This window comes from Trachypithecus francoisi, unplaced genomic scaffold (assembly GCF_009764315.1).
Source record: "Trachypithecus francoisi isolate TF-2019V2 unplaced genomic scaffold, Tfra_2.0 Lachesis_group14, whole genome shotgun sequence".
In the NCBI taxonomy this organism is placed as follows: Eukaryota; Metazoa; Chordata; class Mammalia; order Primates; family Cercopithecidae; genus Trachypithecus; species Trachypithecus francoisi.
In genome coordinates this window covers 61,183,339-61,207,807 of record NW_022681459.1, presented here as the reverse complement: position 1 = coordinate 61,207,807, position 24,469 = coordinate 61,183,339, and the positions used below count along the sequence as shown (strand labels likewise).

General features: G+C 43.0%; 1 protein-coding gene across 7 annotated transcripts in view; it reads left to right on the top strand.

The window, feature by feature from the left end:
• XPNPEP3 (X-prolyl aminopeptidase 3) overlaps nucleotides 1-24,469 on the top strand; it is a 69,333-nt gene that overhangs the window by 23,158 nt on the left and 21,706 nt on the right. For all 7 annotated transcript variants that reach the window (XM_033233836.1, XM_033233833.1, XM_033233832.1 and 4 more), the window contains 2 exons: nucleotides 4,211-4,618; nucleotides 9,704-9,906. In XM_033233836.1, the coding sequence (XP_033089727.1) occupies nucleotides 4,211-4,618; nucleotides 9,704-9,906 (611 nt within the window). The remainder of the gene's footprint in view (nucleotides 1-4,210; nucleotides 4,619-9,703; nucleotides 9,907-24,469) is intronic.

Genomic DNA, 24,469 nt, shown 5'->3' with positions numbered 1-24,469 from the left:
TCTGAAAAGTTAAATAAAAATATTTTATTAATGGAATACAAGTTACAGAATTTGCTGGCGAGATAAACTATATATAGGTAAAACAGTTAGATCCTGGGCCATGGGACATGGGTCACACCTGTAATCCCAGCACTTTGGGAGGCCAAGGCAGGCAGATTGCTTGAGGTCGGGAGTTCGAGACCAGCCTGGGCAACATGGTGAAACACCATCTCTACTAAAAATACAAAAATTAGGCCAGGCACGGTGGCTCATGCCTGTAATCCCAGCACTTTAGGAGGCTGAGGTGGGTGGATCATTTGAGGTCAGGATTTTGAAACCAGCCTGGCCAATATGATGAAATTTCATCTTTACTGAAAATACAAAAATTAGCCGGGCCGTGTGGTGCACACCTGTAATACTAGCTATTCGAGAGGCTAAGGCAGGAGAATCGCTTGAACTGGGAAGTCGGAGGGTGCAGTGAGGTGAGATCGCACCACTGCACTCCAGCCTGGATGACAGAGCAAGACTCTTTCTCAAAAAATAAAAATAATAGCAATAAATAAATAAAAATGCAGAGATAGGCCTGGTGGCTCACGCCTGTAATCCCAGCTATTTGGGTAGCTGAGGCACCAGAATCACTTGAACCCATGTGGTAGAGTTTCAGTGAGCCGGGATCGTGCCACTCCTCTCCAGCCTGGGTGATACAGCAGGACTCTGTCTTCAAAAAAAAAAAATTAGATCTAAGGTAATCATATACTGAACATGAGTACTAAGGAAATTCAAAGATCTTTGACCAAGATGTTTTTCTTCTGGGACTATCCCCATAGTAATTAAAGCACCAGTACATAGGACATGAAAGTACTAAGATATAAGTACAAAGATATTTATTATAGCAGCAAAAAGCTGAAAGCAGTTTGAATTCCTATAGTAGAGAAATGGCTGAATAAGTTATGGTCTATTTACCCCAAGAAATATCATGGAGGCATCAAGAAGAATGAATTGAAGCGATACCAAATGACTTGAAGGGAAAGAATTCCATGACATATTGTTCTGTTGGAAAAGGAAGATACCAAAAAGAGTGTGTAGTGTCCCATTTTGTAAAACACTAGTGATCCAAAAAGCCCCACATGCATGTATGTATGATTATGTGAGTGTTGAGAAACTCAGAAAAGATACATACTAGATTACGAACCTGGGCAAGGTGTTGATGTGAGTAGGAGGAGAGAATAGGAGTAAGGAGCCAAACAGTGAAGGGAAAAACATTTATTGAAATAATTCAGTATTACATTTATATACAACTATACGGTGTGTGTATTTAAGGAACTGAAATTGTTACCTTTTTAAAATTAAGAGGGGGCCGGGTGCAGTGGCTTACACCTGTAACCCCAGCACCTTGGGAGGCCGAGGCAGGTGGATCACTTGAGGTCAAGAGTTCGAGACCAGTCTGGCCAACATGGTGAAACCCTGTCTCTACTAAAAATACAAAAATTAGCCCTGTATGGTGGTGCACACCTGTAGTCCCAGCTACTCAGGAGGCTGAGGCAGGAGAATCGCTTGAACCAGGGAGGCAGAGGTTGCAGTGAGCCAAGATCATGCCATTGTACTCCATCCTGGGCGACAGAGCAAGACCTGTCTGGAAAAAAAAAAAAAAAAAAAATTAGCTGGGTGTGGTGGCATACACCTGTAATCCCAGCTACTCAGGAGGCTGAGGTGGGAGAATTGCTTAAGCTCAGGAGGCAGACATTGCCTTGAGCTGAGATGCCACCACTGCACTCCAGCCTGGGTGACAGAGTGAGACCCTGTTTAAAAAAAATTTTTTTTAAAGGGATAAATCAACATTACTTGAGCTAATCAAGAAAACTTTTTGAATGAGAAAAGTCTGAAAACAAACATGTATTAAGCCAAGATTTTGGAGTGGAATTAGTGTGGAGGAAGAAGAAATTTTAGAAAAAAGACACATTGTAAGCAAGGTAATAGGGAAAGAACAGATTTTTTACTTATCTAGGAAATAAGGAATTAATTGCAGAATAATTGGGGGAATAATAAAAAGAAAAAAACAAGTTGGCTGGGCACGGTGACTCACGCCTGTAATCCCAGCACTTTGGGAAGCCAAGACAGGTGGATCACTAGGTCAGGAGTTCAAGACCAGCCTGGCCAATGTGGTGAAACCCCATCTCTGCTAAAAATACAAAAAAAATTAGCCGGGCGCAGTGGTAGGTGCCTCTAATCCTAGCTATTCAGGAGGCTGAGGCAGGACAATCGCTTGAACCTGGGCAGTAGAGGTTGCATTGAGCCAACATCAAGCCACTGCACTCCATCCTTGGTGACAGAGTGAGACTATCTCAAAAAAAAAAAAAAGGCCAGGCATGGTGGCTCACGCCTGTAATTCCAGCACTTTAGGAGGCCGAGGCAGGCAGATCATGAGGTCAGGAGATCAAAACCATCCTAACACGGTGAAACCCCGTATCTACTAAAAATACAAAAAATTAGCCAGGCATGATGGCAGGCACCTGTAGTCCCAGCTACTCAGAAGGCTGAGGCAGGAGAATGGTGTGAACCAGGAGGCGGAGCTTACAGTAAGCCAAGATCGCGCCACTGCACTTCAGCCTGGGAGACAGCGAGACTCCGTCTCAAAAAAAAAAAAAAAAAAAACAGTTGGCCAAATCAGCAAAGGCCCTATATTGTATAGTTTCATTATATAAAATCTCTGCAATAGGCAAATCCATAGAGATAGATAATAGATTAGGAGTTGCCAAGGGCTGGGGAATTGTGAGAAAATGGGGAGTGACTGCTCATGAACATGGAGTTTTTTTTTTTTTAATTGAAATGTTTTAAAATGCATTGTGGGCCGGGCGCGGTGGCTCAAGCCTGTAATCCCAGCACTTTGGGAGGCCGAGATGGGCAGATCACGAGGTCAGGAGTTCGAGACCATCCTGGCTAACACGGTGAAACCCCATCTCTACTAAAAAATACAAAAAGCTAGCCGGGTGAGGTGGCTGGCGCCTATAGTCCCAGCTACTCTGGAGGCTGAGGCAGGAGAATGGCGTAAACCCGGGAGGCGGAGCTTGCAGTGAGCTGAGATCTGGCCACTGCACTCCAGCCTGGGCGACAGTGAGACTCGGTCTCAAAAAAAAAAAAAAATGCATTGTGGTGATGGTTGCACAATTCTGTGACTATACCAAAAACTCTTGAATTATATACTTTTATTTTATTATTATTATTATTTTATTTTTTGAGATGCAGTCTTGCTCTGTCACCTAGGCTGGAGTGCAGTAGCGGGGTCTTGGCTCACTGCAACCTTCACCTCCTGGGTTCAAGTGATCTCCTGCCTCAGCCTCCTGAGTAGCTGGGATTACAGGCATGCACCACCACACCTGGCTAATTTTTTTTTTTTTTGAGACAGAGTCTCGCACTGTCACCCAGGCTGGAGTGCAGTGGCACGATCTCGGCTCCCTGCAAGCTCTGCCTTCCGGGTTTACGCCATTCTCCTGCCTCAGCCTCCTGAGTAGCTGGGACTACAGGCACCTGCCACCATGCCTGGCTAATTTTTTTTGTATTTTTGGTAGAGACGGGATTTCACCGTGTTGACCAGGATGGTCTTGATCTCCTGACCTCGTGATCTGCCCGTCTCGGCCTCCCAAAGTGCTGGGATTACAGGCGTGAGCCACCGTGCCGGGCCAATTTTTGTGTTTTTTAGTAGAGATGAGGTTTCACCATGTTGGCCAGGCTGGTCTCGAACTCCTGACCTCAGGTAATCTTCCCGCTTTGGCCTCCCAAAGTGCTGGGATTTCAGGCGTGAGTCACCTCAGCTACTCAGGAGGCTGAGGTGGGAGAATTGCTTGAGCCTGAGAGGCAGAGGTTTCAGTGAGCCAAGATCATGTCACTGCACTCCAGCCTGGGCAACAAGAGCGAAACTCTGTCTCAAAAAAAAATTATATTCAATGAATATAACTGAGTGAGTAAAAGAATGAGCCAAAGACCTGGAAGAGATCTAAGGGGTCCATGATTCCAGATTTCAGGCGGGGCCACATTCAACTATCATTTCTTCCAAGTTTTTGCAGTGGAATAGAAATGTGAAACCTGGGTTATCTCCTTAATTCTCCATGTGCTGGGAGGAGATTTGGCATAAGTTGAACAATTGGACTTGTGTATCTCCATCTAATATCAAACTACCTTAAGTACTTTGGCACTGCAGAAGTGTAAAGCATCCCTTTTTTTTTGTCATTTCTAGGGGAGGTGACTCCAGGACTATCTCAGGTGGAATATGCACTTCGCAGACACAAATTAATGTCTCTGATCCAGAAGGAAGCTCAAGGGCACAGCGGGACAGACCAGACGGTGGTTGTGCTCTCCAACCCTACGTACTACATGAGCAACGATATTCCCTATACTTTCCACCAGGACAACAATTTCCTGTACCTGTGTGGATTCCAAGAGCCTGATAGCATTCTTGTCCTTCAAAGCCTCCCTGGCAAACAGTTACCATCACACAAAGCCATACTTTTTGTGCCTCGGCGAGATCCCAGTCGAGAACTTTGGGATGGTCCACGATCTGGCACTGATGGAGCAATAGCTCTAACTGGAGTGGATGAAGCCTGTACGCTAGAAGAATTTCAACATTTTCTACCAAAAATGAAAGGTAACAAATGGGAGCAGAAGTCACATTACAAACCAGATTAGGATTAAGACCTTTCTTGCCTGTTTAGACAAGTCCTTAATTTCGTTATCGTAGCACCACCGTGAAAAGACCATGAGCACCATGAAAGAAATCTAAAGCCTTTTCCGGAAGATTGAACTTCTTTAAATAATTACATTTATGCCTGCTGCATTGGCTCACACCTGTAATCCAGCACTTTGGGAGGCCGAGGCAGACAGGTTCCTTGAGGCCAAGAGTTCAATACCAACCTGGCCAACATGGCAAAACCCTGTCTCTACTAAAAATACAAAAATTAGCCAGGCATAGTGGCGTGTGCCTGTAATCCCAGCTACTCAGGTGGCTCAGGCAGGAGAATCACTTGAGCCAGGGAGGTGGAGGTTGCAGTGAGCCAAGATCATGCCACTGCATTCCAGCCTGGGCAACCAAGCAAGACTGTCTTAAAAAAAAAAAAAAGATTTCATTTATTCATTTGCAGGAGGTTACAGTGAACCAGTGAGCCAAGATCCCACCACTGCTCTCCAGCCTAGGTGACAGAGCAAGACTCCATCTCAAAAAAAAAAAAAAATAAAATAAAATAAGTATATAATTCAGGAGTTTTTGTTTTTGTTTTTTTTTTTTTTTTTTTTTTTTTTTTTTTTTTTTTTTTGAGGCGGAGTCTCGCTCTATCGCCCGGACTGGAGTGCAGTGGCCGGATCTCAGCTCACTGCAAGCTCCGCCTCCGGGTTTACGCCATTCTCCTGCCTCAGCCTCCCGAGTAGCTGGGACTACAGGCGCCCGCCACCTCGCCTGGCTAATTTTTTGTATTTTTAGTAGAGACGGGGTTTCACCGTGTTAGCCAGGATGGTCTCGATCTCCTGACCTCGTGATCCGCCCGTCTCGGCCTCCCAAAGTGCTGGGATTACAGGCTTGAGCCACCGCGCCCGGCCAATTCAGGAGTTTTTGGTATAGTCATGGAATTGTGCAACCATCACCACAATGAATTTTAGGACACTTCATTGAAAAAAAACTCCATGTTCACTGGATTATTCATTAATGGAGACTGTTACTTATCCTAGTTTGAAATCTCAGAGAGATAATTTTCTTTTAAAGCAAAGGATAAGCCAGACACAGTGGTGTACATCTGTAGTCGAGCTACTTGAGAGGCTGAGGTAGAAGGATCACTTGAGGCCAGGAGTTCGGGTCCAGACTGCACAACATAGGCCCCATCTCCAAAAAATAAATTAGGGACAGGATGGGCATGGACCACTCTTCAAGATTACTGACCAGTCTTGATATTTGACTACTACTTCTTAGTGCTTTTGCCGACTCTTCTAAAGGAGGTACTGTTCTCCAAGAACAATCTGTGCATCACAGCATCAGAATCACTTGGTAATGCATATTAAAATTTAAAATGCATAATACATAATAGGAATTAAAATCTCAGGTTTCCATGTCGTATCTACTGAATCAGAATCTACATTTTAACAAGATCCTGTGTGGTTCGTATACAGTTGAGTTCTTTTTTTTTTTTTTTGGCAGGGTCTCACTGTCACCCAGACTGGGATGTAGATATAGTGGCACACTCATGGCTCACTGCAACCTCGAACCCCAAAGCTCAAGCAGTCTTCCTGCCTCAACCTCCAGAATACTGGGACTACCTGGGTACACCACCACGTTTGGCTCATTTTTTAAATTTTTTGTAGAGATGGAGCTTCACTTTGTTGCCTACGCTGGTTTTGAACTCCTGGCCTCAAAGGAGCCTCCCACCTCAGCCTCCTGAAGTGCTGGGATTACAGGTGTGAGGCACCGTGCTCGGCCACAGTTGAGTTGTTGTCCCTCAAAGAAATTACCTTCTCTGGCCGGGCGCAGTGGCTCACGCCTGTAATCCCAGCACTTTGGGAGTCCGAGGTGGGCGGATCACGAGGTCAGGAGATCGAGACCATCCTGGCTAACACAGTGAACCCCCATCTCTACTAAAAATACAAAAAAAAATTAGCCGGGCGTAGCGGCGGGCGCCTGTAGTCCCAGCTACTGGGGAGGCTGAGGCAGGAGAATGGCGTGAACCCGGGAGGCGGAGCTTGCAGTGAGCCGAGATCGCGACACTGCACTCCAGCCTGGGGGCAGAGCAAGACTCCGTCTCAAAAAAAAAAAAAAAAAAAGAAAGAAATTACCTTCTCTACAGTTATTCTGGTGAAATTTTAATCATTCTGAATGTTTTGAGATTTTTCTTCTGGGAATTTTTTTTTTTTTTTTTTTTGAGACGGAGTCTCGCTGTGTCGCCCAGGCTGGAGTGCAGTGGCCGGATCTCAGCTCGCTGCAAGCTCCGCCTCCCGGGTTTACGCCATTCTCCTGCCTCAGCCTCCCGAGTAGCTGGGACTACAGGCGCCCGCCACCTCGCCCGGGTAGTTTTTTGTATTTTTTAGTAGAGACAGGGTTTCACCGTGTTAGCCAGGATGGTCTCGATCTCCTGACATCGTGATCCGCCCATCTCGGCCTCCCAAAGTGCTGGGATTACAGGCTTGAGCCACCGCGCCCGGCTCTTCTGGGAATTTTTTCAGAACCTACACCACATTATAAACTATCTTTAGTAATTCTTAAAAAACTTTAGCTCTGGGAGCATTTTATTTTTTGAAGTATCTTATTTGGAAAATAAGATAGATGATCAAGTTTAAAAATACTGATTTCAGGCCAAGATAATGTATAATTGTAAAGTTTTTGTTTGATTTTTCTCATATGGCTTATAAATCATTTCTGAAGTTAGCTTCTAAAAGAGAATTCCAAAAATGTTTTTCACAATCATGAAATAGACTGTTTCCTGTAAAGGCTCTTATGGGAGAAAATACTCATTTGAATATGTAAGTTCTAACATCTGATTAAATTCTTTTTATTTATAGAAATATTTTTCATTTTATAGATAATTAGCCTGTTCAATTCATTGAACTTTCTTATGTCTTCAAAATCCACAATAAATATGGGGCATAGAATCATTTTCTTTGTACCTTTTTTATTTCTTACATTAGTTGCTAGTTGTCTATTCTACTGTCTAAATTTTATTAACTCACTATAGTTACAATCTCATGTGAAATAAATTTCTCAAAAGTACTTCTCGGTCACCATTCCTTTTTTTTTTTTTTTTTTCTTGAGACAAGAGTTTTACTCTTGCGCAGGCTGGAGTGCAATGGTGCGATCTCGGCTCACTGCAACTCCTGCCTCCCAGATTCAAGCAATTCTGCTCCAGCCTCCTGTGTAGCTGGGATTACAGGCACACGCCACCACGCCTGGCTCATTTTTGTGTTTTTTTAGTAGAGACAAGGTTTCACCATGTTAGTCAGGCTGGTCTCGAACTCCTGACGTCAGGCGATCCACCCCTCTCAGCCTCCCAGGATATTATAGGTGTGAGCCACCGCACCTGGCTGAAATCATTTATTTAAAGGTTTTAAAACCTTTAAAAAGGTGAGCTATGATTTCATACACTTTGAACAGGTAGTAGAGATTTACTTTTTAAAAATTACAGCAATTGGCCAGATGCGGTGGCTCACGCCTGTAATCCCAGCACTTTAGGGGGCCAAGGCAGGCGGGTTGCCTGAGATCAGGAGTTTGAGACCAGTCTGGCCAACATGGTGAAACCTCGTCTCTACTAAAAATATGAAAAAATTAGCTGGGCATGGTGGCGTGCGCCTGTAATCCCAGCTACTCGGGAGGTTGAAGCGAGGGAATTGCTTGAACCAGGATGGTGGAGGTTGCAGTGAGCTGAGATCGCGCCACTGTACTCCAGGCTGGGCGACAGAGCAAGACTCGGGCTCAAAAAAAAAAAATTATGCAACAATTAAATTTCTATCTATCATAAGTAGGAAAGTGTTTCCCATGTAATATATATTTAGAATCATTTTTATTTTAAAAATGAAAATATGTAGGACATAGAATCACTAGTACATATCCAATCAAAGTTTTCTGGATTTTTTTCCCTTCTGCTTTCCCCAAAGTACTTTTTAGTCATATAAAATATTCAGACCTTCTCACTTGGATTGTTAGGAATACTGTTCATAGCTTACTGTTAGAAAAAAAGAACAAATGTAGATCTGGTATTAAGTGCAAATCATTTTTATAATGAGCATTTGTATCGTATATCTTAGGCAAATATAGACCATTTCCTTAGGTCTCTAAAGTTGAAAGCTGAACTGTGATTGTTTGCAAAGAGAATGTATAGCAGATGCAAAGGGAGAAGTGAGGAAATATCAACTGTAGTGTTTCCATAGCAATGAATAATTGCTCCAGAATGGAAGGAGAACCCTTTCCTTTAGTTCTGAGATCATTATGTGAAAGGATGGGACACTTTACCCATAAAGTCATAATCTGAGTATGTTTATGTTTTTCTCTCCTTCTGTGTGCAATTATTCAACAGGTGCCTCTAGCTCAGTAAGTGGTGATGAAGAACAGTTGTTTTAATTGTTTAATTAATTTAATAATGAAGGCCAGGCACGGTGACTCATGCCTGTAATCCCAGCACTTTGGGAGGCTAATGTGGGTGGATCACAAAGTCAGGAGTTTGAGACCAGCCTGGCCAATATGGTTAAACCTCATCTCTACTGAAAATGCAAAAATTATCCGGGCGTGGTGGTGGGCGCATGTAGTCCCAGCTATTTGGGAGGCTGAGGCGGAAGAATCGCTTTAACCTGGGAGGTGGAGGTTGCAGTGAGCCGAGATCGTGCCACTGCATTCCAGCCTGGGTGACAGAACGAGACTCTGTCTCAAAAATAGAGAGAGAGAGAGAGAGAGAAAGAGAAAATCAAAGCTTGAATAAAGCTTTAGTCCCATGTATCGTCCTTTATAAAGAACACTGAAGTTTAGGGGCAGAAAATCTGGATATTCCGTCTTAGAATGTCTTGCCATTTCCAGGGAATTACCTTTTTAGTGATTTATAATCAAACCTTTATTGCTTCAGTCCTGAGAGAGTCTTACTCTCAACACTTTAGAGTTCCACATTACAGGTTTTATAGTTTTGACTCTTGTTGAAGTTGTTATGACAGTTGATATTTCTTGTTGCTGGTAGTTTTGTTTTAAATTTATTTTTTGGCTTCTCATTCTAAGCTGAGACAAACATGGTTTGGTATGACTGGATGAGGCCCTCGCATGCACAACTTCACTCTGACTATATGCAGCCCTTGACTGAGGCCAAAGCCAGGAGCAAGAACAAGGTTCGAGGTGTTCAACAGCTGATACAGCGCCTCCGGCTGATCAAATCTCCTGCAGAAATTGAACGAATGAAGATTGCTGGGAAGCTGACATCACAGGTATGATTCCTATTGAAAAAGCTTTTCCAGATTGGAAAAATCATAAGTTCTTAAGGTTCAGTAAGCACCTTGAGACCATATACCCAGTGCAGCAGTCTCTTCACCGCACATGGGCATCTGGCTTCTGATCCAGTGTATAGTGAACATACATAGAGACTTGCTTAATACCTTGCAAGACAAAGTAAATCTGCTTTCTGTGAAGGTGGTTCTTTTACCCATCAATCTTAATTATTTCTCCTTAGAACGACAGAAATTTATACTGTTTCCTTTCCTTATAGTTACACTAATAGCGTCAGTTAAACAGTTTGCTTCTAAGACAGACTCAGGACCCAAAGTGACAGTGCTTACAGATCTGCAGTTTATTATAGGAAAAGGGTGAAAAATAATCATAGTATGAAAGTGAGGATATATATCACAGCCAATGGCTATCTCAGAGCAAAGAGTCGAGAGAAACCAGGTGCAGGCTTCAATGGTCCTCCCTAGGTAAGGGCCAGGCAGGATGTATCTTTCTCTTACAGATTAGGAATCACCAGTGTTGTCATACTCTGCTCAGGCTGCCATTACAAAATATCACAGTCTGCACGGCTTAAACAAGAGAAATTGATTGTCTCATAATTTTGCAGTCTGGAAGTCCGAGATCAAGGTGCCATCATGGTCCATTTCTGGTGAGGGCTCTCCTGGCTTACAGAAGGCCGCTTTCTTGCTGTGTCCTTACATGACAATGAAAGAGGGCCTTCTTGTATGGCCATAGTACTGTCAAATTAGAGCCCCACCCTTAATTACCTAATTTAACTTTACCTCCTAAAGACAGAGCGAGTAGAGCTTAAACACATTAATTCTGGGGGAAACGCAATTCAGTCCATGGCACATGCAGCAGAAAACCTCAGAATCAGAGACCCCAAAATGGAATCTCAGCTAGAGATTTTTGTTTTTTTGGTCACATAATCATATTCCTGCTATATAATAGTAAAGCCCCCCAGAGGTTTCACAGAGCCCAAGTGTAAACCATAAATCTCATTGGCAAACTGATACAAACTACCCCAAAACTCCTTATTTCATTTATTCTCTCCAAGGTGTTGGCCATTGACTTAATTTAAAAAAATTTTTTACTGTGGTGAAATATGCATAACATAAAATATATCATTGTGACCTTTTTTTTTTTTTTTTTTTTGAGACAGAGTCTTGCTCTGTCACCCAGGCTGGAGTGCAGTGGCCGGATCTCGGCTCACTGCAAGCTCCGCCTCCCGGGTTTACGCCGTTCTCGTGCCTCAGCCTCCCGAGTAGCTGGGACTACAGGCGCCCGCCACCTCGCCCGGCTAGTTTTTTTTTGTATTTTTTAGTAGAGACGGGGTTTCACCATGTTAGCCAGGATGGACTCGATCTCCTGACCTTGTGATCTGCCTGTCTTGGCCTCCCAAAGTGCTGGGATTACAAGCTTGAGTCACCGCGCCCGGCCATTGTGACCATTTTTAAGTTGCAATTCAGTGACATGAAGGATATTTACATTGTTGTGCCCACTTTTCCCACCTTTTTCCATCATTCCAAATAGAAACTGTACATAAATCATAACTTCCCATTCTTCCTCCTCCAGCCCCCAGTAACCTCTGCTTTCTCTATGAATCTACCTATTCTAGCTACTGCATAGAAATGGAATCATACGGCCGGGCGCGGTGGCTCAAGCCTGTAATCCCAGCACTTTGGGAGGCCGAGATGGGCGGATCACGAGGTCAGGAGATCGAGACCATCCTGCCTAACACGGTGAAACCCCATCTCTACTAAAAATACAAAAAAAACGAGCCGGGCGAGGTGGCGGGCGCCTGTAGTCCCAGCTACTCAGGAGGCTGAGGCAGGAGAATGGCATAAACCCGGGAGGCGGAGCTTGCAGTGAGCTGAGATCTGGCCACTGCACTCCAGTCGGGGCGACAGAGCGAGACTCCGCCTCAAAAAAAAAAAAAAAAAAAAAAAAAAAGAAATGGAATCATACAACATTTGGCTTTTTGTGACTGGCTTATTTCACTTAGCATAATGTTTTTAAGGTTCTTCCCTTAGAATTCATTCTTTTTTTTTTTTTTTTTTTTTTTTTTTTTGAGACGGAGTCTTGCTCTGCCACCCAGGCTGGAGTGCAGTGGCCGGCTCTCAGCTCACTGCAAGCTCCGCCTCCCGGGTTCACACCATTCTCCTGTCTCAGCCTCCCGAGTAGCTGGGACTACAGGCGCCCGCCTCGTCGCCCGGCTAGTTTTTTGTATTTTTTAGTAGAGACGGGGTTTCACCGTATTAGCCAGGATGGTCTCGATTCCTGACCTCGTGATCCGCCCGTCTCGGCCTCCCAAAGTGCTGGGATTACAGGCTTGAGCCACCGCGCCCGGCCATTTTTTTTTTTTTTAGATAGAGTCTCGCTCTGTTGCCCAGACTAGAGTGCAGTAGCATGATCACAGCTCACTGCAGTCTTGACCTCCTGGGTTCAAGTGATCTTCCCACCGTAGCCTCCCAAGTAGCTGGGACCATGGGCGCATGCCACCATGCCTGCTAATTTTTTTTAATTTTTTATAGAGACAGGGTTTATCAGTGTTGTCCAGGCTAGTCTCGAACTCCTGAGCTCAAGCAATCCGCCCACCTTGACCTCCCAAAGTGCTGGGATTACAAGTGTGAGCTGCCATGCCCAGCTTCATTCTTTTTAAAGACTCAATAATATTCTATTGTATGCATATGCCATATTTTATTTGTACATTCATCCATTGATAAACATTTGGTTTCTTTCTATGTTTTTTTGTTTTGTTTTTTACTATTGTGAATAATGTTGCTGTGAACGTAAGTGTACAAATATCTTGTGTTCAAGTCTCTTTTAATTCTATTTGGTATATGCATACAACTGGAGTTGCTAGATCAAATGGTAATTTTATGTTTAATATCTTGAGGACCACCATACTGTTATCCATAGTGGCTGCACCATTTCACATTCCCACTAGCAACACACCAAGGGTTCCAATTTCTCCACTCTACACCAACATTTGTTCTGTTTTTGTGGTAATAGCCAATCCTAATGGGTGTGAAGTGGTATCTTATCGTGGTTTGGATTTGTATTTCCCTAATAATTAGTGGTATTGGGCATCTTTTTATGTGCTTCCTGCCTTCCTAATGGTTTAGTTTTGTTTTTTGTTGTTTTTTGCTTTCTTTTTTTTTGTTTTTTTTGTTTTTTTTTTTTGAGACGGAGTCTTGCTCTGCCACCCAGGCTGGAGTGCAGTGGCCGGATCTCAGCTCACTGCAAGCTCTGCCTCCCAGGTTTACGCCATTCTCCTGCCTCAGCCTCCCAAGTAGCTGGGACTACAGGCGCCTGCCTCGTCGCCTGGCTAGTTTTTTGTATTTTTAAGTAGAGACAGGGTTTCACCGTATTAGCCAGGATGGTCTCGATCTCCTGACCTCGTGATCTGCCCGTCTCGGCCTCCCAAAGTGCTGGGATTACAGGCTTGAGCCACCGCGCCCGGCCTTTGCTTTCTTTTTGAGACAGTGTCTCACTGTCACTCAGATTGGAGTGCATGGTGAGATCATAGTTTACTGCAGCCTTGAATTCCTGGACTTAGGGGAGACTCTTGCCTCAGCCTCCTGAGTAGCTTGGATTACAGGCACATACCACCATGCCTAGCTAATTTTTTAGGTTTTTGTAGAGATGGGGTCTCACTATATTACCCAGGCTGGTATTGAACTCCTGGCCTCAAGAGATCTTCCGTCCTCAGCCTCCTGAAACACTAAGATCATAGGCATGAGCCACCATGCCCAGCCTCCTCTTAACAATTTCAATCAGTATGTTTCCTGCCACACCTTGACCAAGGAAGGAACTTGAGCAAAATAGCTCTGGCTAATTCTAAGCCCAGAATTAGCAGAACAGTTCACTCTGCCCCCATAACCAATATTAACTCTATTTTTTGATAAAACAGTAATCCTGAGTTGACAACAGTTAACTTCACTTCTCAATATCATATAGATAATCAAAATATATAGACAAGCAGGGCACAGTGGTTCACCCCTATAATCTCAGCACTGAGGCCAAGGTGGGAGGATCATGTGAGGCAGCAAGGAGTTAGAGACCAGCCTGGCAACATGGCAAGACCTCACCTCTACAAAAACAACTGTATTTTCATTAGCCAGGCATTGTGGCATATGCCTGTAGTCCTAGTTACTCTGGAGGCTGAGGCCGAAGGATCCCTTTAGACCAAGAGTTTCAGGTTGCAGTGAAGTAGTATCACATCACTGCACTCCAGCCTGGGTGACAACGCAAACCCTGTCTCGAAAAACATGCATACATAGAATCCAGACACTTACAATGATCAGTGAAGGGTTGGTACTGATTTAAAGAGACAGCTGAATTATCCAATTATACTTTCTCGTGTTTTTGTATGAACTGTACAGTCCTTTGGACTCCCTGATCCACGGTTTTCTGCACTTGATGGTATATATCTGCTGAGTTATTAGAATAATAATCTATCATTAATCAAGTCTAAATATTCATCAAACCAATTCTCCTCCATAGGGATAACATCCCAACAGGACTTTAATTCAGTCTCTCATTATATTTGATCATCATCATCAGTATTATACTAAATTTTATAAGCTCCTGAAATATCAATTTTATCTGACCCCATCTTACATCATGTAGCAGTACCATTGAAGCAAGAAGTCAGACAAAATTTAGCTGCTAAAGGCTTACATTAAAATAAAAATTAAGGCCAGGTGTGGTGGCTCACACCTGTAATCCCAGCACTTTGGGAGGATGAGGCAGGAGAATCACTTGATGAGGCAGGAGAATCACTTAAGCTCAGGAGTTCAAGACTAGACTGGGCAACAGGGAGAGACCCCATCTCTACAAAAAATTTTTTTAAATAGCCAGGTGGTGTGGTCCCAGCTGCTTGGGAGGCTGAGGAAGGAGGATCACTTGAGCTGGGGCAGTTGAAGCTGCAATGAGATTTGACTGTGCCACTGCACTCCAGCCGGGGCAACAGAGTGAGACCCCATCTCAAAAAATAATAATAATAATTAAAAAAATAAAATTAACAAATAAGACAGCCGGATGCAGTGGCTCACGCCTATACTCCCAACACTTTGGGAGGCCAAAGCGGGCAGATCACTTCAGCCCAGGAGTCCAAGACCAGCCTGGGCAACATGGTGAAACCCTGTCTCTGCAAAATACAAAAAAATTAGCTGGGCATGGTGGTATGCACCTGTAGTCCCAGCTACTCAGGAGGCTGAAATGGGAGGATCACGTGAGCCCAGGGAGGTCAAGGCTGCAGTGAGCTGAGATTGCACCACTGCACTCCAGCCTGGGTGACAGAGTGAGACCCTGTCTCAATAAAGAAATAAATGAAAGAAGACAAAATCGTGGTGTAATTATTTTTTCCCTCCCTGTGCAATTTACCTCTTCTTATATACCATATATTATTTCTCATAGGAGTCTAGATCAGAGACCATATCTCTGCTATTTCAAGATTCAAAACATCTTGAAAACAGCCAGATTTCCTTCTCGAAAAGTTACATGAGTTGGCCAGATGTGGAGACTCATACCCGTAATCCCAGCACTTCGGGAGGCCAAGATGGGTGGATCACTTGAGCTCAGGAGTTTGAAACCAACCTCGGCCTCATAGTAAGACCCCATTTCTACAAAAAAATGTTTTAATTAGCTGGATGTGGTGGCACAAGCCTGTAGTCCCAAGTACTTGGGAGGCTGACATGGAAAGATCACTTGAGCCCAGGAAGTCAAGGCTGCAGTAAGCCATGATCATGCCACTGGTTACATGGTTTAGCTAGGCGCGGTGGCTCACGCCTGTAATCCCAGCACTTTGGTAGGCTGAGGCCAGCAGATCACGAGGTCAGGAGATCAAGACCAGCCTGGCTAAGACGGTGAAACCCCGTCTCCACTAAAAATACAAAAAAATTAGCCAACTGTGGTGACGGGCACCTGTAGTCCCAGCTACTTGGGAGGCTGAGGCAGGAGAATCGCTTGAACCCAGGAGGCGGAGGTTGCAGTGAGCAGAGATAGCGCCACTGCTCTCCAGCCTGGGTGACAGAGTGAGACTTCGTCTCAAAAGAAACAAGAAAAGAAGAGAAGACATGACACGACCCTAGTCCTGTTTAAAGTTTGTCCAGGATCCACAGACTGCACTACAGGAAAAGAATGCTTGGCACTCAGTTGCATTGTTGGAGCTATTAAAAAGCTCCTCAACCGGTTGCATCCTTTAGTTAGAATTTCCATAGACCGGGGGGTCTGAGTCTCCCATGCATGCACAACGTGGGTTTCTGCCATGGGAATGAATCACTGGAAGTCGTGCTTGGGATCCCTTGGACTCCATTTAAATTAAGGTATCTGTAATGCAGCTTGTGTTCACATGCAAGCTTATTCCTATTGTGGGGTTGGTTTGGGCATGTTGTCATCGTGCATGCTATAAATTGTTAAGACCCGTTTTGATAGCACTTTGTCATTTCAGCTTGCCACTTTTGTTCTTACTCCTGAAATAGGATGCCTTCAAGGCGCCCTATTGGCATTGGCAAATCTATTTCTTTTTCTTTTTTTTCTTTTTTTTTTTGAGATGAAATCTCGCTCCGTCACCAGGCTGGAGAGCAGTGGCGTGATCTCGGCTCACTGCAACCTCCACCTCCTGGGTTCAAGCAATTCTCCTGCCTCAGCTTCCCAAGTAGCTGGGACTACAGGCATGCGCTACCATGCCCAGCTAACATTTTTTTATTTTTAGTAGAGACAGGGTTTCGCCATGTTGGCCAGGATGGTCTCAATCTCTTGACCTTGTGATCCACTCGCCTTGGCCTCCCAAAGTGCTGGGATTACAGGTGTGAGCCACCACGGCCGGCCAGCAAATTATTTTATCAGTATGTCTTTCCTCATTAAAAACAAATCCACCTGCCAGTTGCTCCTAGCCTGGCTCCTAATTCCACTAAGGCTCTCTTATTTTAAGTATGGGAACATAACTTGTTGTCACCATTAAATATTAGTACAACTAATATTTGTACAACTGTTTCATTTGTACAACTGCTTTACTACAACTAGGAAATAAATTTGAGACCCTACAATATTGAGTCCCCCAGGCTTAGGTCATATGAGTGGTAGTCACATCTAAATAGAGTCGTTTGAATATGCTTTCCAGAATCATCCACATTGAGTTTTGAATTCTCAGAAATGTAGGCCCACCAGGTTATACCTTGTTATTTCTTTTTGTCACTGAGCCAAGTGTCCCAATGTTCTCTCTACCTCCTTATGCCTATTCACCCACAATAACAATGCAAATAGCTGTTTTTACAGATATTATAATAGATGGAACATGGCATGAGATAGCATTCTATCATATTCTGGTAGCTTTGCAAAACCTTTATCATCTCAATTAATGGTTATATGTGCTAACTGAGATGATTATTCATTGATTTTCAAATTTAACTGGCTAAATATTCTCACAGGTTGCTTTCCTAACACAGATCCTTTATAATGGATACATCTGGCCAGCTGCTCACGTCTGTAATCCCAGCACTTTGAGAGGCTGAGGCAGGCAGATCACCTGAGGTTGGGAGTTTGAGACCAGCCTGACTGATACAGAGAAACCCAGTCTCTACTAAAAATACAAAATTAGCCGGGCGTGTTGGTGCATCCCTATAATCCCAGCTACTCAGGAGGTTGAGGCAGGAGAATCACCTGAACCCAGAAGGTGGAGGTTGCAGTCAGCAGAGATAGCACCATTGCACTCCAGCCTGGGCAATAAGAGTGAAACTCCATCTCAAAAAAAAAAAAAAAAAAAAGATGTATCCTGTGAACCAGGAATCAAGATATAGCCTTATTTGTATTATTCCACATAGTCATGGATAGCTGTCCCATTTCTTTTTGTTTTTTGTGTTTTGAGATGGAGTTTCGCTCTTGTTGCCCTGGCTAGAGTGCAATGGCATAATCTTGGCTCCCCACAACCTCCACCTGCCAGGTTCAGGTGATTCTCCTGCCTCTGCCTCCCAGGTAGCTGGTATTATAGGCATGTGCCACTACGCCCGGCTGCTTTTGTATTTTTAGTAGAGATGGGGCTTCTCCATATTGGTCAGGCTGATCTAGAACTCCTAACCTCAGGTGATCTGCCTGTCTGGCCTCCCAAAGTTTTGGGATTACAGGTGTGAGCCACCACGTCCAGCAGCTGTTCCATTTCTTCATCCATTTTGAGGACATATGTCACTCCTGGAAGTGTGCTTGTTAGGTTGGCTATTGCCTAGCTCTCTTTTTGGCTCTTCAAAGGAGGAGGAGAACACTGCGACATGGTGGTGATGCCAGTAGTCCCAACTACCCGGGAGGCTGAGGCAGGAGGATCACTTGAGGCCAGGAGTTAGAAGCTATAGTAGACTGTGATACAGGTGCTGCTATGATAGTGCCTGTGAGTAGCCACTGCACTCACAGGCAGCACAGCAAGACTCCATTTCTTAAAAAGGAGGGGATTTCATAAGTTCTTCATCCCAAGGGGTATCTGAGTTAAAGCAAAGAGAGAATATTATTCTCTTGCTTTAAGCATCTCTTGAGGCACCAGAAGCATCTGTTGAGCTTCCGTACACTCATTTATTGACTTCCTTCCCCTTAGCAACAACAGTGCCTTTCTTAATCATTTTTAAGTTTTTTTATTTATAAAGTGTACAACATATTTTGATATATATATGCGTAATACAGTGGTTACTGCAGTCAAGAAAATGCATTTATTATTAATTTGAATGCAAACCTTTCCCGCTGAAGGAAACTTCCTCGGTCAGCTATTGAGGTAGTCCCATCATAGGGAGATACATTGGATAAATGCAGAAAATGGCACTATACTGTTGGCAGCCAGGACAATTTTTATTAATAGTTTAAGCTTCAGTGGAGCCCACTGGTATATGTCATTGTTCAGTGCATCACTGGCTGATTTGAGTTCCTCCACCCATTTCATAGACTTGGTTGCCATTTCAAGAGATTAAGTTAGGCCATCAACTGTTGGTTCCAATCACCTTAAAATTCTGGCATAAAGTTTCTTTGGTATCAGCATGCCCTACTTTGATTTTTCCCAGAATTTTCATAGCGATTTCCAAAGAGCAGCTCCTCACATGGAGGGCTCTTTTATTGTCCAGTTATTTGTGACCCACTTGTTAGGCCAATTGCAAGTCCATTAGTGACAGCCCAAAAATCAATATTTACCCAAATGATAGGGCTTTTGTGTCCGGTTCTGCTATCAGGACTATGATTGTAGCCTATAATTCAGCCCTGTTGACCAACTTGTACTTAACTTTTTCCATAGGATTTTACTTTCTGCTGGACTCTGAGCATCTACTTTTCATACAGAATTGCCCTCAGTTCTAGAACAGCCATCTGTGAACCAGTCCAATTGCCTGGCATTCATGGGCAAATAATAGAAAGGAAGGATCCTAGGAGGAAAAGACTACTTGCTCATGAATCTGATGATTCTTTCACATAGATCCCCTGGTAGCATGCTGCATATAGTTCATTTCCATTTTATGACACAGCTTCTTTAGACATTGTCCATCTTATTGAAATGCATTTCTTTTTTTTTTTTTCCAATAGAGATTACTACTTTTCTTTTTTTTTTTTTGAGACAAAGTTTTGATCTGTCGCCCAGGCTGGAGTGCAGTGGTGCAATCTCGACTCACTGCAACCTCTGCTTCCCAGTTTCAAGTGATTCTCCTGCCTCAGCCTCCTGAGTAGCTGGGATTACAGACGCCCGCCACCACGCCCGGCTTATTTTTATATTTTTAGTAGAGATGGGGTTTCACCATGTTGCCCAGGCTAGTCTTGAACTCCTGACCTTAGGTGATCCAACGGCCTCTGCCTCCCAAAGTGCTGGGATTACAGGCATGAGCCACCATGCCCGGCCCAGACTTTTTTAAATTAAAAAATTTATAACTTTTAAAAAAAATTGAATTACAGACTTGAACCCTGGACTCTCAGATTAAAAATCTGATGCTCGAGCAACTGAGCTATGCAGACTTCTAACCAGACTTTTTATCCCTTTCACAGCAGCATCCCCACATCCCATGAGTTAATTCTGACATTCCTAAGTGCTTCATTAAGAGGCCCAAAGAGGATTGTACACTGTCTTACTCTGTCCAGTAGACGTAAAAGAGTTGCTTCTCCACCTCCAGGGCATTTTACTCACACATTTGTGAAAGGTCTTGTGTTCCCTGCCAGGAGTTGGGGTTATGAGATCCTGGCCTGCATATCAATATTCTTCATTTATTACCATGCTGATATTAAAACACAGCATTTTGACATCTGATGTTAGAGACTCATTGGAACCTTTCTCTTTCTAAACTTCCTTTTAACTCAGATAATAAACATATCTGCCTTGGGATTTTTATAGTCTGAGGAGTGTAATGACAGGCAGTTGTGGATCCCAAACCTTCCTGTAAAATTCTATCAGGGTTGGCCTTTGTCAATTTTTGTATCATTATTTTTGGAGAAACAGGGTTTCACCATGTTGGCCATGAGGTTCTGAGCTTGAGCACTCTGCCCACCTGGGCCTCCCAAAGTGCTGAGATTACAGGCATGAGGCACCACGCCTGGCCTCTATGTGTTTTTTATTTAATTGTGGTGCAATGCATATAAAATTTTCTCATTTTAGGCCGAGCACGGTGGCGCATGCCTGTAATTCCAGCACTCTGGGAGGCTGAGGCAGGCAAATCACTTGAGGCCAGGAGTTTGAGACCAGCCTGGGCAACAAGGCGAAACCCCGTCTCTACTAAAAATACAAAAAATTAGCCAGGTGTGGTGACACATGCCTGTAATCCCAGCAACTTGGGAGGTGGAAGTTGCAGTGAGCTGAGATCGTGCTATTGCACTCCAGACTAGGCAACAGAGTGACTCTCTCAAAAAAAAAAGAAAAAAAATTTACCATTTTAGCCATTTTTAAATACATGTCTTAAAACTGGCTAAAATGGAAATTCAGTGACATTAGGTCTATTCATACTGTGTGTGACCATTACTACTATCTTTTTTCAGACTTTTTTTTTTTTTTTTTTGAGACGGAGTCTCGCTCTGTCACCCAGGCTGGAGTACAGTGGCCGGATCTCAGCTCACTGCAAGCTCCGCCTCCCGGGTTTACGCCATTCTCCTGCCTCAGCCTCCCGAGTAGCTGGGACTACAGGCGCCCGCCACCTTGCCCGGCTAGATTTTTGTAGATTTTTTTAGTAGAGATGGGGTTTCACCATGTTAGCCAGGATGGTCTCGATCTCCTGACCTCGTGATCCGCCCGTCTCGGCCTCCCAAAGTGCTGGGATTACAGGCTTGAGCCACCGCGCCCGGCCATTTTCAGACTTTTTTATCATCCCAAATAGAAATTGTACTCAATAAATAATAACTTCCCATTTTCCCCTCCTCCCAGCCCCTGGTAACTTTTACTTTTTCTATGACTCTGCCTATTCTAGCTACTTCATATAAGTAGAAGCATACAGTATTTGTCTTTTTGTGACTGGCTTACTTCACTTAGTAAAATGTTTTCAGAGTTCATCCATTTTGTAGCATTTATCACAATGACATTCCTCTGTGGCTGAATGATATTCCATTGTATGTATAGACAACGTTTCCTTCATCTTTTCGTCTGTCTTTGGACACTTGGGTTTCCATCTTTTGGGCTATGATGACTAATGCTGGTATGTACCTGGGTTTACAAATAATTGTTCAGATCCCTGCTTTCAGTTCTTTGGGGCATATACCCAGAAGTAGAATTGTTAGATCTGTGGTGATTCTGTGTTTAATTTTTTTTTCTTTTTTTGAGACAGAGTCTCCATTTGTTCCCAGGCTGGAGTGCAGCAGCACTATCTTAGCTCACTGCAACCTCCATCTCCTGGGCTCATGTGATCTTCCCACCTTAGCCTCCTGATTATATGTTTAATTTTTTGAGAAACCACCATCCAGTTTTCCACAGCACATGGATTTACATTTCTACCAGCAATGCACAGGGGTTCCAGTTTTTCTACATTCTTGCCAATCAATGCTTGTTATTTTCTGCCTTTTGAGTACTAGCCACCTTAATGGGTGTGAAATGACATCTCATAGTTTCTTTTTTTTTTTTTTTTTTTTTTTTTTTTGAATTACCAAATACAAGTTTTATTGAATACTGCGTTTATAAAGTATACTTTTGCTCTGTAAGAATTAGTCTTGGCAGTTTTAATTGTTGACACATTGAAACATTTTTCATCAGTTGGATTTTTGGCTATGCTTTAATTTTTTTTATTTTTTTATTTTTTTAATTTTTTTTTTTAATTTTTTTTTTTTTTTATTTTTTATTTTTTATTTTTTATTATACTTTAAGTTCTAGGGTACATGTGCATAACGTTTATATCATGTATAACTCCCCAATGCAATCCCTCCCTCCTCCCCCTCCCCATGATAGGCCCCAGTGTGTGATGTTCCCCTTCCCGAGTCCAAGTGATCTCATTGTTCAGTTCCCACCTATGAGTGAGAACATGCGGTGTTTGGTTTTCTCTTCTTGTGATAGTTTGCTAAGAATGATGGTTTCCAGCTGCATCCATGTCCTACAAAGGACGCAAACTCATCCTTTTTGATGGCTGCATAGTATTCCATGGTGTATATGTGCCACATTTTCTTAATCCAGTCTGTCACAGATGGACATTTGGGTTGATTCCAAGTCTTTGCTATTGTGAATAGTGCCGCAATAAACATACGTGTGCATGTGTCTTTGTAGTAGAGTAATTTATAATCCTTGGGTATATACCCAGTAGTGGGATGGCTGGGTCATATGGTACATCTAGTTCTAGATCCTTGAGGAATCGCCATACTGTTTTCCATAATGGTTGAACTAGTTTACAATCCCACCAACAGTGTAAAAGTGTTCCTATTTCTCCACATCCTCTCCAACATCTATGTTTCCTGACTTCTTAATGATTGCCATTCTAACTGGTGTGAGATGGTATCTCATTGTGGTTTTGATTTGCATTTCTCTTTTTGAGTACTAGCCACCTTAATGGGTGTGAAATGACATCTCATAGTTTCTATTTGCATTTCCTTAACATGTTGAGGATATTTTCATGTGTTTATTGGTCATTTGTATATCTTATTTGGAGAAATACCAGTTCAGTTCCTTTGCCCATTTTTTAAATCGGGCTGGGTATTTTTGTTGTTGAGTTGTAGGAATTCCTTATATATTTTTGATATTAATTCCTAATCTGATATATGGTTTGCAAATATTCTCCCATTATGAGGGTTGGCTTTTTACTATTGATGGCATCCTTTAATACTCAAGATTTTTAAATTTTTATAAAGTCCAGTTTGTTTTTTTGGTGTTGTTAACTGTGCTTTTGGTGTCATATCCAAGAAAATATTACCAAACCCAGTGTTACAAAGATATTCCCCTGTGTTTTCTTCTAAGAGTTTTAAAGTTTTTTGTTTAGGTCTTTGACCCATTTTGAGTTAGTATTTATATATGGTATAAACTAAGGGTCTAACCTTATTCTTTTTCATGCCCCCTTTCTTGATTTTATTTCTTTTGTAAAGTCCTAAACTTACTATCTTTTTATTATCCAGGAAGTTGGGATAAAAGATCTTAAACTGCCTTTTTACATCTTCCTGAGATCTAACAGCAAAGCCACATATGAAGTTCATGCTGGTGGATGCCTTTTATCACAGTATCAGTCATAGCCTGGGTGAGGGGTAGCCCATAATGGAGTTCATTTCTGTCCTCATACAACCAGAACCATACCGTCTGCATCCACAGCATTTCTGCAGCTTCAGGAGACACTGACTGTATGATGAGGGAGGGGCAGGACAGTTGCCCATATCTAGATAACGAATGATAGGCCCCTCCCTTCATCCATTTTAATAAACTAGGGGTTTTCCTGTGAACCATTCTCTCTCACTCAGCAGTATTCAAAATGAGAGATACTGTTCTTTGATCTAAAATTCTCAGGAACCATTTTTAACAAGAGTTCCTCAAGGTATTGCATGTAATAATCTAGAGAATGGCTCATTTTCTTCACTGAATAGCCCCTTACATCCGTGTTTTTTTACCCATCACTGTCAACTTGCCGCTCGAATTATTTTAGCTGTGGTTGGTCTCAGTTGACTCTCAAAAAAAAAAAAAAAAAAGTAGTAGCCCAGTTTCTTTGGGTTGGAGCTCCATCTGTTGATCAAAAAGAGAAGCTCAAAGAGATTCTGAGCTTACTTTCAGCCAGCACTGAAGGCACTAACCAAACTACTGAATATTTAGACCTACCAGCAATTCAGAATTCCCTCCGAATCCATTTTGCTAGCTCGTGAAGTTCAGGGTCTATCATTTCCACATTCCATGGTTTCAAACATGTGCCATAGCAAACCAAGGATGAATTTTTAAAAAAATAAGTCAGTTGTGCTGGGACAGCTGGATATCCACATGCAAAAGAATGAAGTTGTGACTGGGCACGGTGGCTCACACCTGTAATCCCAGCACTTTGGGAGGCCGAGGCGGGCAGATACAAGGTCAAGAGATAAGACCATCCTGGCCAACATGGTGAAACCTTGTCTCTACTAAAAATACAAAAATTAGCTGGACGTGGTGGTGGG